The 15,158-nt window shown below is 41.2% G+C and overlaps 1 protein-coding gene across 2 annotated transcripts in view; it reads right to left on the reverse strand.

Annotated features, from left to right (window-relative positions):
* Positions 1–9,269, reverse strand: part of LOC126274762 (leukocyte surface antigen CD53-like) — a 123,257-nt gene extending 113,988 nt beyond the window's left edge. For both annotated transcript variants that reach the window (XM_049977141.1, XM_049977140.1), the window contains exon 1: positions 9,202–9,269. In XM_049977141.1, the coding sequence (XP_049833098.1) occupies positions 9,202–9,261 (60 nt within the window). In that variant the 5' untranslated portion in view covers positions 9,262–9,269. The remainder of the gene's footprint in view (positions 1–9,201) is intronic.
* Positions 9,270–15,158: the final 5,889 nt, after the last annotated feature.

Raw genomic sequence — 15,158 nt, forward strand, 5'->3', positions numbered from 1 at the left:
ATGGATCCCCCATTTATATTCGAAGCTGCGATGCTATTCCAAAACATGGAGAACCTCGCAATTCTATTCATGTGTAACGGGAAATTTAAAGTAGACGAGGGCGGCAGTGAGTATTTGGATGAAGGAGGGAGCCATACCAGGGTAATCTATGGACCAGGGCGAACGCTGTGCGAAGGTTGCTTATTGGCTAAACCACCTGCCTACCAAGCGGAATACCAGCGTTCAGTTCCCGCCCTTGGTACAGATTTTCACTCTCTGCTTCTATATATACACAGAAAGTCTCTGAAATTGTGTCATTTTATTTGTATTATACTAGAAAACTTTAAAGGAGAAATGAATAGGTGTACGTTAGATATAACTGGGAGTAGTGGAACGATGAACATGATTTCTGGTTAGGTGACTGCAGAGTTTTCAATACAAAATCGAAAAATAAAGGAAACGAAGGAAAAACTTGAAAAACGAATTAAAGTACAGGGAGAACGAATAAATGTTAGAAGTTCGCCGATGACATCTTTCACGGTGGACAGTGTCTTTAAAAGACGTTATAAGAAGAGCATTAACAAAAGTAAAACGAAGAAAATGGAGTATAGTCGAGTTAAATGAGTCTATACTGTGGGACTAGATTAGGAAATGAGATCCTAAAAGTATTTGGGCAGGAAAATAAGTGATGATAGTCGAATTACGGAGAATATAAAATGCAGACTGGCTACAGCAAGGAGAATGTCCACGAAAAAAAGGAATTTGTTGACATCGAATCTACAATTTAACGGTCAGGAAGTCTTTTCTAGAGGTATATCTTTGGAATGGAGCATTGTACGAAAGTGAAACGTGGACGATAAGCGGTTCAGACAATAAGAGAACAGAAGGTTTTAAAATTTAGAGCTATAGAAGGATGCTGAAGATTATATTCTGGTTCGAAGGAGGAAGGAAAGGAGGTTAGGATTTTAACGTCCCGTCGATATCGAGGTCGTTAGAGTGCAAGCTTGGACTGGTTTGTTAAGGGTGAGTACGGAAATCTTTCCAAAGATACCATTCTGGTATCTGCCTGGAGCGATATAGGGAAATCACGGAAAGCCTAAATCTGAACACGATATTGCAATGACTGTGTTGTTAAGAAGAACGATGTAACGTTTCTTTGGACATGCATGGATGTGGTGACTACGGCCGTTACCAAATACATGAAATGTATTCTCAGTTGCGAATACGAACAACAGCAGCTGCATAAGGGAAGGACAACAATGAAAATTTGTGCTGGAGTGGGACTCGAACCGCGGTTTCTCGTTTTACATGAGAAATTCTCTTAACGGTGTTGGCTATCGACCCACTGCGACACCCAGTCTTCAATATGTCGTCGTTCAGACGTTACAATCCATACTCGTACACGTGAGGGCGCTTCAACTAGAAGTCATGTACGAGTACAGGCTGTGACGCAGGAACGACGACACATGGAAGACTGGGTGCGGTCGTCAGTGGTGCACGGATAGCCGGCCGGAAGGGTAACTCAGCCTGTTCGGTCAGAGGACCGATTGTCCTATGTAGTAAAAGAAATAAAAAATAAAAAAACTGAGTTAAGGAACGAACGATGAACTTGAATGGCTGTCATGTAACGTCCACCCAGACCAAAAGAAGAAAAAATGCGGCACGGTAGTCTGCATGTTCGGTCAGAGAACTTGTTGGTCTCTGTAATAAAAAAAATAATTAAAAAAACCTGAGTGAAGGGATCAAAAACGAACTCCGACGGATGTCATGTGACGTCTGCTACGATCAAGTACAACGAACAAACTGAAAAAAAGGTTAAAAGGTTCAAAACCTACTTTTTAAAAAAAAGAAAAAAAAGAAAGGAAAAGAAAAGCAGGTTAAGGCGAGCGTTTGTGTAAGGCGGGAAATTCGTGTTCGAGTTCCGGTCCGGCACAAATTTTCATTGTCGTCATTCCCTTTTATAGCTGATGGTTGTTCTATGTGGCAACTGCAAATGCATCTCGTGTCTCTTCATCTGAACGGCCGGAGGCGGATTTAAAGTGTTGTTGCCCCTGAGTATGACGATAAACTGAGGAGGTACGATATCGAACTGGGGAGTACCACAACTTGGTTGAAAGAAGCTATCGATTGATAGGACACACCCTGAGGCAGCAAGGAATTATCGGTGGGGTACTAAAGGCAAGTGAGGGGGTGAACATTGTAGAGTTAGGGAAATGGAGGAGTACCGCAAGCTGGTTCAAATGGGTGTGGGTTTCAGTAGTTATCCAGGGATGAAGAGGTTTGCAGAGGATAGACTAGCGTGCAGAGCTGCATCGTTCCAGTCTTTGGATTGACGACCAGAATAACAACAATACAGAATCAAACAGTGGTAATGCAAGAGTAGGTTTAATCGTGAATAAGGAAGAAGGAATGCGTGTAAACTACTACGATCAGCATAGTGTATAGATAATCATAACCAAGATAGATACAAACCCACACCCTGCCACAGAAGGTGAAAATTATGTGACTTCCAACTCCACAGATGATGGAGAGATTTAAGTATATATGAAATAATTCAGTATGAGGGAGACTACAATTTTATTCTGTTGAGTCCCATAATACGAAATTTTCAGATACATTGTGCAATGACGAGACAAAGATTTAGAAATTGGGATTTAAACTACGCAATATTTCCTGGAGCAGATGTGGTCTCTGACTGTGATTTATTGGTGAAACAAAGGCAAAAGATGAGAAAGTGGCAGACATGTAGAAAATTAAGGAGTTAGGACCTGGAGAAGTTGAAACAATCAGAGACTGTTGAGAGTTGCAATAGCAGCATTAGGTGACTATTGACTGAACCAGGGAAAAGAAGTACAATAAAAGAGGATTAGAGGTTAGATGACACGGCAGTATCCGGCTATGGAGCACACCAGCAGCTGGAGGAGCTGGCCCGATAGGCGTGCCGCTTACTGCCTTGGAGACAGACATCACACTCCGGCGGCAAGACAGCCTCGACAGCCTCACGTATCAGTCGTCAGAGCAAATTGTTGCTCCCTGCCGTAGCTTTACTTAACTTGCACACGAGACTAGGTGTAGAGTTCCAAGTAGTGCACATTCTTACCAATGGCAAGGTAGGAATATCACCGCGGAAAATTTTTTTAAGCCTTGAAATTAAGTCATTAAATTTATTGGCGGAGTTATGAAGAAAAGAGCGACAGTTTCGGCGGAAAATGTGACGAAACGTGCATCGGAATGTAAAATTTTGCAAGCCGACTGTGCGAGAATTACGGTAGGAGGGATACAATATCGACGGGAGTGAGCTTCAAGCAACTACCGTAAAAAACGAAGAAACGGAGTCCTAACACAAAACTAAAAATGAACTGAATCCGTGCTCGGTTTCAAATAGTGCAGCCCATGACCTAAGTTCATGGCTTGTAGAAAATAAACTACTGCTGAATCACAGTAAGACTCAGTTTTTACAGTTTCTAACACACAACACAAGTTTTAATTTCACAGAATGGTCATGTGATTAGTGAAACTGAACAGTTCAAATTTCTAGGTGTTCAGATAGATAGTAAATTGTCGTGGAATGCTTACTTTCAGGATCTTGTTCAAAGACTTAATGCTGCCATTTTTACTATTCGAACGGTATCTGAAGTGAGTTATCGTTCAACACGAAAATTAGTCTACTTTGCTATTTTCATTCGCTTATCTCGTATAGTATTATATTTTGGGTAACTCTTGCCATTCTAAAAGGATAGTTTTGGCTCTGAAACGGGCGGTTCGATGTAAGTTTACGAACCTCTTGTCGACACCTGTTCACGAGTCTGCGTATTTTGACACTGGCCTCTCAATGTATAAATATTCCCCACTGTCATTTCTTGTTAACAATATTAGCTTATTCCCAAGAATAAGCAGCTTTCACTCAGTTAATACTCTGCTGAAATCAAACCTGCATTTGGACCGGACTTCCTTAATTCTTATGCAGAAAGGTGTGCAGTATACTGATGCATTCATTTTCAATAGGCCACCACCCGAATTCAAAAATCTTAACAGTAATCACGCGCTTTCAAATCAAAACTGAAGAGTTTCCTCATAAGTGACTCCTATTCTGTCGAGGAGCTCCTTTAAAAATTAAGCTGATGCTTGTTGTATTGTTGATTGCGTTCACTTAAACTTATGGATTGACTTTTTTAGCGTTCATAAACATTTTATTTTTGTCTGATATTACTTTTACATTGTAATTTCATGTATTGCACGTTCAGTGGCCTCGGAGATTTGCTCCTCAATTTGGCCCTACCGAACCTGACGTGTAAATAAATAAATAAATAACACCGTGAAACGCTTCGTCAAAGTTCTTCACATCTGTGACAGTGGACCACCTGTTTACTAAGACGAACGTTAGCAGCACTAGACTCCTTTCTTTGTGTCACACCACATTTAACACATTTATCGCTGTATTGGGGGAGCACGGATGTAGTAAACTGCTGGTCCACTATCAATGACGAACTATCTATTTCCTGAAACCTGTCATAGCGCAAGTAGAAAATCAGAGTTATTAGTGCGCTGCGGCTAATACTTCCACAGTAATGGGAGCTGTCTCGTTTCTATTGTGTCACAGACTGTATTCCAGTAGTGACAGCAATGCCTCGGCCATTAGGCACCAGGATTTTCGGTTCTAAGGAAACTGTATGGGACTTCCAACTCTGTGAAACTTGCCGTTTTGACGGACACATTGGACTTCAAGTTTAAGGAAGAAACTCTTAATAAAATACTTTTTCCCAGGAGATTCGGTTTTAAAAGGTGTCTTCAAAAGGTAATTCAAACGAATGATCGTGTATGAATGACATTTATAACAGTTCAACGAAAAAGTTTGAGACCTCTGAACTGTTTATAAGAGACGTGGATGACATTCATTACATTGCGGATAAACGCTAGTAACTCATAGTGATCGTGGGAGAGGGGCTAGTCTTACAGTCTGTACACATCAACAAAACGTCTGCGTCACCTCTTTGTGTTGAAATTTAGCCGTAAATGAAACAACACCTGACTCTGACACACACGTATATTTTCATTTTCAATGTTTCCATATCACCAAACGTATATACAATGACAAATTCGTCTGTTAACAACGGGGGTTTTTCGCAGAAATCCTTGGCAAGGTCAATACGTGGTGGAACGAGATGCATGCTTGAATGTGTCGTGGCATACCATTGTTGAGATTGTCAAGCCAGCCCTGGTCCAGATTGTCCAGTCTACAATGGCTGATGTGTGGAAGTCACGCAGAGTACGTGGTCGTTGTCGATGTCCAAAAACAGCTTGTTTCAATCGATCCAACACATGTTCTATTTGGTCCACGTCAGGGGAAGAGACGGGCGACTCCATTCTGGTGAAGGTAGCATGCTGAAAGAACGGGTTCACGAGTACAGCACGGTGTGCACGAGAGTTTTTCTTCAAGATGAAATTGTCACCAAAATGCTGCCGATGGGGCCACGCTATTGGTTGCAGAATCTCGACCCTGTAACCTAGATCAGGGAGACTACCCTACCCGACACTCCTCGATGTGAATTGTGCCTGACTTGTTGCCCACCAGCAGCGGAATCCATACTGTTGTGGTGTATTACGTGGTGCTCGCCATCGTTGTCAGCAAAGGAAATTCGTATCATGCAATCGTCTCCTACTATTGTGGTGCGGTACGAGTCGTCCTGTAGCGTCTTCGAAGGCCGAGTTCATTTCTGGAGCACTCATCTCGCGTTTCACTTGAGTCAAAAGTCGTAGGTATTGATTATCCAGTGCATATGTCAACTGTGGATGACTTATGCGGTGTAAGTCCTCAACATTACATGTCATTTGCGAGCGATTGAACATCCGCACCACATAAATTTGACGCGGTACACACATCGAGCAACTTCCGTGGTTGAAAGCGTTCTGCGCCTAACTTGATGATACGGATTCGCTCAATGGTCGCCATTGTGCTTCTTCTCATGGTGGATGTTTACCGTTCCGCAGATGTCTCTAATGCTTCCATGCTGCAGATGTACTTTCAACTGACATGTTGCAATCCTTTCCAGTGCAGCGTTCTACCAGTAGGTAGTGCTCGTGAACACCGTACGTATGTTTAAAGGCAACGTCAGGAGGTGACCTTCCGATCGGTACGGGAACAGTCACAAGAGCAGCACAACCGCATGACGTACAGGGGTGATACAACACTTTTGTTGATGTGCGTATGTAATTTCGAAACACGTCTCACATTCATCTCTTCCCACTGAAAATTGAGCGCTGATCCACATTTAGATCTCATACCGCAGACACTGGAGGATTCTTTTGCTAGAATAAAGTCTGTGTTAGAGCGTTAGGCCCTTTTCGGAAGCTGAACTAGATGACGTCGTAATGGTTCGGTGAACGGAATCAGATACTCAATAGTATCTCCTTGTTTCTCGCTTCAAATTTTTTTTTTGAAATGAATATTTCACTCAGTAGCATTATGACATCCCCTTAGAGGTTAAAATTGTGTGCAAGACTTTGATCTGAATACGAACTTTCAGTGTTTAAGGTGCAATTAACTAAGGTAAATTCAGTATTTCTCACACAAACGAAGAAAAGCTACTCAAAATGGCGTCGTTCCGCATCGTATTAAATGTTCTGCACAATGGAGTAGCCTACACTTGCAATCTCATGATTTCATTCACACATAGAGGTGAGGCTTCACATAAAATTGTGCCTCAAAATGCGAGAGTAACCTCCCGAGTACATGAACTAATTCAGGAGACGATGTTACTGGAATGCGAGTTATTGCTGAAGGCAATAAAGTCGTATGAGCAGTTTCAGGCTGACTATTACTCTTCAGGCATAGCTCATCACACGAACAAACTTAATAACTGTTTAAAAAGAGGGGTAATTACCCACATAGAACGCAGCTTCGGTAAATTTAATGGAGTGCACCGTTACCCAGCAAAACGCGGAATGTAATTATTCAAAGGGAGACGTGAACAAAGACAAAATGCCTGTTGAACCATTCTTCACGAAAATTAACTAAAACATTCAATAGAATTAAACAAAAAGCACTCCCGAATGCTTAATGATTCCCTCATACTTAGTCTACAGCTAACAGCACTAACCGAAATAAATTCCGAAGGAACATCAAGTCTTGCGAAAGTGGTGTCTGGAACTTGAACGTAGTTTTAAAAATGGCCAGTGGAGGGAGTAGGCTCAGGAGAAAGGTTTTTTAAAGTGGTGGGGAGGTGGAAATCTCAAAATACCTGTTGCGAAATTACTGGAAGTGCTCTGATTAGTGAGGAAACAAACTTTTCCGTCTCATCTGGGGAAAGCTAATGACATCGATACTGTAGAATACAGAATACACAGATTATCTGTGGAAATGGGGAACATGTGGAAAGGAAGCTGGCTGGCACACAAAACATACATTCCCACCCGGTGTACTCTCTTCGAAAGTACCAAGAAAAATTATCTGTGCTCTTTACAAGTGATTATTAATTAGCACCAAGCAATCACAAACGAAAACTGGTTTATACAGATTGCTTTCAAAATGCACCTGAATCGTATTCTCTCGAATGTTCGAATCCTCTTATGATCATCATGATTTGTGTTTCCTTTGGTTTCCGTAAATCGTCTCAGGCGAACGCTAAGATTGTTCTTCAAGAGGCTCACATTCATTTCCTTACTCTGTACTTCTGCAGCCGACATAGTGCTACGTTTCTAACTACCTTCCTTCAAATCAGGCTCTCCTAAATACCTCCATCAACTAGCAACCCTACGAATAAAAATATGGCAGATAATGATTGTCGCCAATCGTTCTCCCGTACACCCTTTTACCAGCGTGCCATTCTAGCGAGCTATCCAGGACAGTGCCAATCTATTATCAATACCTGTGACAGCTGCATGTAGTGGCTATGCCGTCGGAGGCGAACGAAAGTTTGAAGCACGGGTCGACATGTAACAATCTTCTCTCAAAAGGCCTTAAGTGGGCGGTGAGCTTACATTTGTCATCCAACAGACTATCATCAACAGTGTCGTTAAGTCTCGCTTTACGAAAACTAGTAATCGGGTTTAAAGCTGAACTGAAGATACTAACATACGGTATCCTTATGTCTCCACATCTTCTCTCCAACCTACTCTCAGTCACTTTTCTTTTCTGCCGCTACTCGAACCGCCTGTTTGGACAGCCATCACCATCATGCTAGCGTACGTCAGTGAAATCGGTGTGGGGTAGCTTATCGTATTGCGATCACTGCAATTAATGTTCTTGATTAGTAACATGGCAGCCTACAAATGCTACGCTAGTCTCTAGGTAGATTACGCTTTTGTTTATGAAGTTTACTAAACAAAAATTCACGTATGTTCGGTACATTCCTACATGAAAACCATTTGCTGGGAGGGATGGCAGATAATTCGAAATATGTTAAAATGTGCGAACAGTTGCTCAAAGTATTAATGGAAAACCGGAACCTTAAGCATAATAGGAACAGCTAAAATTAACAATTTCGTTTTGTTATGGTACTTTAGGGTCTAACCGAACATCGACTGTGAACTCAGAGAAGCAACAAGGGCATGGCTGAGGAAACAAATTTCCAAAAGAATCATCCTGGCTTCAAAGTAGAACTATTTAGTGGAATCATGGGATAGGCAATCCGGACATCCGTACTGAAGTTTGAATCCCTCTTCTCCCGAATCTGAGTCCTGTGTGTTAACCATCATGACATGTCATCCGTTTCATTTTGTTGTGATACGGAGCGATAACAAGTCACACGTTTAGTAGTGTAGGCTTCGGTGTGCTGGTTTATTAGAACAAATTCCACCACATGATCTCAAAGAGATAGCTTACAGGACACTTGCATAACCTTTTCAGAAAAACTCTACGTTCGTGTGAAAGGGGTGCAAGACTCTTTAAAAACATGTATTGGTTGTACATAGAGCAAGATAGAAACACAAATGAACAAGAGCTGGAAGAAAGACGCAAATTTTGTGTCTTCGTGATAAATTTCTGACAAAACATCACAACAGACTATTGTTGAGCAACTTAGAAAGTTCTGTGTACAGCTATTTGGCACATGTTGATATCTCAATGAGAGTAAGCAAGTACACTTTTAAGGATCTATCAGAAAACATGTTTTGACAGACGAATCACGATGTATCTATATGATACACGTGCTAAATACACGGCAGCGGAAGTCATACGATGCAAAAACGAAGTAGAAAGATTACGCCAAAACTATGAATACTCACCACAAAGAGGAAATTGAGAAAGCACAACACATATTTCAAAATGGAAACAGCACAGCTCATTTTTGCTATTCTCTGTAGCCTACTCCACGTCCGGCATAACTGCCGATAAGCCAACTTATCGGTACATGTCGCGCTTATCTGAACTGAGCGATGAAGTTGTAATGACGTCATCGCTAGTAGATTAATAGATTTGCCATGTATCAAGTTTAATGTCACTCGATGGAGAGGACTGGAATTCATGTGTGATGTCGCTCCTCGTCGGAGATTTACGGTGACACTACCACACCCAACAGTTTATCTTTTCTACTATATCTGTGGAATCTAGACATTTCTACTCATTTAACCTGAATGTTTATGAATGAAAGACTTCACTAATTTCTAAAATTAACGTAAAGTATCAAAAACTAGAGAAGACACAGAACTTTAAGGGAAAGTTAACTACAAGGCGGGCGAGAAGTCCCTATACCCCTAGCATCGAATTCTAATTGATTTGATTTGTTTCAGCCAAGTACTTACTTACGTATTAAGTGTCCAATACATCGGTATGTTCCCAGTCATGCCGTAAATATATTCCCCTACGCCTTCGTGTTCTTCTTGACATATTTTTGAGCATTGTGCAGGTATATGCGCCTTAGTGACTCCCCATAATGAATTGCCAGGTGTGTTGAAGTGAAGACTTCTAGATGGCCATTTCAAAGCAGCTAGTGTTCCTGATGGACCACGACCTATCCACCGTCCTGGAAAGTGTTCATTTAGGAAATCGCGGACTGCAAGAGCATAGTGAGGAGGCACTTCGTCTTGTTGCAACCATAAGCGTTCTGTGAAGCCCCTTTCGTCGAGCAGAGGTATTTACCATGTTTGTAAAATGAGTACATAATTTACATCATTCACAGTCCCTTCAAAAAAGAACGGTCCAAGCAGGTGTCGTGATGTCATCGCTGTATCAATATATGAGAGGGGTTCCTTTCTATCTCGACGGCGTAGGAGGAATCTCTTTGGCCCAAATGACAGTATATCTAGTATATGAGCCATGATAAATCAATGCCTTACAGTCTTTTCATTTCATTTAAGTCCATAAGTGTTGCCTTTCGCGGTGGAGCCTCATTAAATCTTTCGTGTTATTTTCTCATAATCGTCTGTCCTGTTTGTTGTCGTTCGTGCACCCACAAACTTGTCACTAAGTGCTCCTCGATAGTGTAACTACGACCTCTCACATCTGCCATGGCTACAAATTAAAACTCGACCGCGACTGCTGCAACGTGTAAACACGAATTACAACAATGCGTTCCAACAACTGATAAGAAGTAACACAACTACCAACCTGTATTATAACATTTGATATTAAATGAGGGTTACAGGGGTACGGGGACTTCTCGCTCACCCTGTACGTAGTAACCACACACTCATTGCAAACCAGTGGCACTCCAGTCAGATAGTGCACATCCTAGACAAGTGTCTGTTTGAGAGTAGGATCAGAATTGCTACTATTTGGGAGAGAAAGAAAGACATAGCTGAGGTGGGCGATTTAGTCAAATACTATCGAAGGATTATTTACAGGCAAACTGTAACGGAAGATCATTGTCAAATTTGAGGCGCATAAAACTGAGACAGAAGTGACTAGGTGAGTAAACATTCATAGTCATATTTGTCATCGACTTTATCAACAATTTCTAACCACGTGTTCGGAAAACAAGTTTCAGTGAAGATAAATCAAGAATTACAGGGTGCTAATATGCTCGCTATTTTTTGCTAAGTCTTTGAACTAAAAGGTTTATAGCCCTACCTACAACCACTAGAAGAGTATTATCATCGGGTACTCTCTCCAAAAGACTTCATGATGATTGTATGTATCCAAAGAAATCACACTCATTACTTGTTGAACAAAGAAGAATCCTCAACAGGCACACCAACTTTGCATTCGACAACTGAACGACTGAGTACAGTGCCTTTTACTGATGAATGCAGGTTTACATCAGAAAGTAGCAGCAGATTTATTTCGATATGACGACATCCATAACTCGTAATCATTCTGCAAACATGCTGTGAGAAATCTTATCCCGTTATCATTCTTGAAACTTTCCTCAGAGGTGGATATCTTCAGAGAGTGCAGTGTCTATATGTGAGCTATATGCTACCATCAGGCGGACATACACCTATTTCCGTGTGGAGCTGATTTGTGGAGTGATATCCTTAATGTTAATGTGTGGCCTTGAGTTGAAGCAATAGACGATTTTATTATCCAACGCTATACGTCTACATCGAGGCTTCGCTGACTGCGATACGATGGTGGTGGAAGGGACTTCGGATAGCACTGCATTTCCCCCTCTTCGCTTCCGTTTCGCGAACGATGAGTTGAAAGAAGCAATCAGTTTCCTGACTTTTACTGGAATTTTAATAATTAACCTTCTTATGATGCACAGTGTCTTTATTGTAGCGTTTTTATTAAGTTTCACGTGGTTAAATTTAGAACAACACAGTACTTGAACAGCGCACACAGTTTTTTTTTAATATATCTGTATCACTGTAGTTATTATTAGGTGGCCTGTTTCATCCACTTTATTCTGTCGTCTTTGCAAAATGGTTCAAATGGCTCTGAGCACTATGAGACTCAACTGCTGTGGTCATTAGTCCCCTAGAACTTAGAACTACTTAAACCTAACTAACCTAAGGACATCACACACATCCATGCCCGAGGCAGGATTCGAACCTGCGACCGTAGCATTCCCACGGTTCCGGACTGTGGCCCTAGAACCGCGAGACCACCGCGACCGGCTTGTCGTCTTTGCACCATAAAATAGCTGCAGCAACAACTATTCTTAGTTTTTGCTATACTCAAGGTAAGTTGAGACTACACAACTGTTACGAAGAAAGGGGGGATATTAGGGTTTAATGTACCGCAGACTAAAGATGGAGCACAAGCTCGGAATGTTTCAAATGAATGGGAAGAAAATCGTCCGAGCCATTTCAAAGGCGTTGGCCTGGAGCGATTTCAGGGAAAACTATGACGAGTTGCTGTTGTAACTGTTGTATGTCCACAAGGTGATCCTTGTGAGCGATTTACTTGCCTGATTATTTGTGGTTAGTCGCCACCCCCACCTCCGCCCCCTCCCCAGTTGGGCCACGGTTTTGTGTGGTACTCCTTCTGTCAGTCCTACATTAGGATGCTATTTAATGGAGTTAATTTTGTTAAATATACTTTGAAAGAATACCTATCTATTGATGGATACGTTGTATCACCTAGCTTGAGTAGCTTATTCACATTGATCGTATTTATTAATGACGCACAATACATAAAAAAACATGTTCAGTCTGTTCATGAAAATGCATGTTGATCACTGCTAAAATGATACTAGTTACCATTATCAAATTTAATAACTGTTTATGCTGAAATGTTTAAACCAAAGCAATTAACATCTTTCCACCAAAGAGTAAGAAGAAAATAATGTGCCCAATCAGTCAACGGTAATCTCTGGATCTGAGTGTTAGTTATTAGAATGAAGTTTTCAGTCTACAGTGGAATGTGAGTTGATATGAAACGTCATGCTGGCAGATTAAAACTGTGTGCGGGATCGAGACTCGAACTCGGGAACTTTGCTTTTCGCGGGCAAGTGCTCTACCAACTGAGCTACCCAAGCAGCGCACACTGCGCTGCAGTGGAAATCTTATTGTGGAAACATCCCTCAGGCTGTGGCACAGCTTTGTCTCCGCAATATCCTTTCTTCCAGGAGCGATAGTCCTGAAAGGTTCACAGAAGAGCCGGTTGGTGTGGCCGTGCGGTTCTAGACGCTACAGTCTGGAACCGAGCAACCGCTACGGTCGCAGGTTCGAATCCTGCCTCGGGCATGGTGTGTGTGATGTCCTTAGGTAAGTTAGGTTTAATTAGTTCTAAGTTCTAAGCGACTGATGACCTCAGAAGTTAAGTAGCATAGTGCTCAGAGCCACTTGAAATATTTTTTTCGCAGAAGAGCTTCTGTTACGTTTGGAAGTTAGGAGGCGAAGTACTGGCGGAATTAAAGCTGTGAGGACGGGCCGTGAGTCGTGCTTGGGTAGCTCAGTTGGTAGAGCACTTGTCCGCAAAGGTCTCGAGTTCGAGTGTTGGTCCGGCACACAGTTTTAATCTGCCAGGAAGTTTCGTTAGTTATTACTCTGAGGCCGATATGCTTTTACGTGGGAGCATTAGAACATTTCATATCAGGTTGTACGTCGCCAATGTATGGCTTCAAGGACATTAGGCTTTCATGAGAGAAAGCAGGAAGTTACTATATGTGTCCTGGAAGGACTGGTGACCATCGCTTACACTCACGACCAAAAACCTCGTAGAAAACACAAATGTCTCACCTCAGACCTAGCAGCAAAGTTTCCCTTAAGGGGGGAAACCACAGCAGGAGGTGTAAAAAAAATCCGTTTTTATTGCATAAATCGTTAGCTTAACTATCCAAAAATACGCTGTCAAAATTTCAAAGCGAAATTCGCATTCGTTTATATTTTATGAACATAGAACCTAGTGCACATCGGAAATTCTTCCAATCAAAGGAAAGTCGGAAAGTTCGGAAGGCACTGGTGCAACCGTAAAACGAAGCCTATGATGAAGAAGGATTACTATATGGTGCTGGAATCGCAGATTAATCAGTAAGAATTTTACATTATTGTTATCTTCCTTGAATTTGTAGTTTCCGATAATGTATTTTTCAAACGCGTTTATCTCGAAATTACTTTTTACACATTTGCGTGTAGTGTATCAAAAATAATTAGAACCGATATTTATAAAAATTAATAATATGATTACTTATAAAATTACGAATTATTTGAACCACCTTGCGAGATGATATCATGATTTTAAGGGTATTTTTATTTGCATAATTAGAGAAAAATCGTGAAAATCGAAGTAAATTGTTCCAACACATGCAAAATTTTTAATTTTCATTATTTTCACTTGCATTGAGAGCATATTCTTAGACGATAAGTTATTAATGTAAAATCAAAACCTTTTCGATTTCAGATGAAAATCTGAATGGCTAAACTGCACGCAATTGGAGAACTATACTCACAATCTTCAGCAGACATCACAGCGTAACTTTGATATTTTTGGCTGAAATTACTCAAAAAAATTCACAAAAACAGTTCAAACTATGCATGAAATGCTGTCAAAATTTGATTAAATTGTAATTAATTCTTCTCACCCAAAAAAAATTCCCAAGAAATAAGTGTCAAACAGCTTCCTAATGTGGTTTCCCCCTGAAGAGCAATTAAGCCTGTTTCCTCTCCTGCCACCAAAGCCCGCCATGTGCGGTTCCTCGTGTTTGAGTGGCCAGTTGATTCTCACTTTCGCTAATAGAGCTATTTATTAGTGTCTTTTATTTATCCGTAACATCCTCTGTCTTCACACTACAAAGTTCATAAACTTGACCATTTTATGCCTCCACAGCTGAATAATCTGAATGTTACCGTAACAAAAACGACCACATCTGGTATTAGACGTGTGTGTATTATGCCACAACCAATTTAATTTAGGTCATAAAGATGTTCGTTTCGAACGAAACCGGTTGTGGTAATAAACGCATACGCAATGGCGGCTCAGAAAAACCGCGATTAAGAGCTATATGGAAAGCTCAATATCAACACCGTATCAGTAATAATTTCGCCGTATTCATGATGACATACGGATCTATGTGTATTTCGAAAGTCATTTAGCGACTTCGTTATCTAGCACTAACAAGGAGAACACTACAAGTATCGTAAACCGGTTTTCCAGAAAATTCGCTCAATGGAAGAGAGGTAAAAATAAGCGAACATGTCTTGACTTATCCGTAGATACTGAACCGTTTCAGGGAAAACGACAATCGAAGATCTGTAAGTACTTTACGTGCCTTTTAGTAAGTGAATAGGACAACCGAAGTGGTAGCACAGTGGCAAGTCGCGGCTTCACGCTTTCCACCCCGTGTTCGACACCCGATTAT

This window comes from Schistocerca gregaria, chromosome 1 (assembly GCF_023897955.1).
Source record: "Schistocerca gregaria isolate iqSchGreg1 chromosome 1, iqSchGreg1.2, whole genome shotgun sequence".
Classification (NCBI taxonomy): Eukaryota; Metazoa; Arthropoda; class Insecta; order Orthoptera; family Acrididae; genus Schistocerca; species Schistocerca gregaria.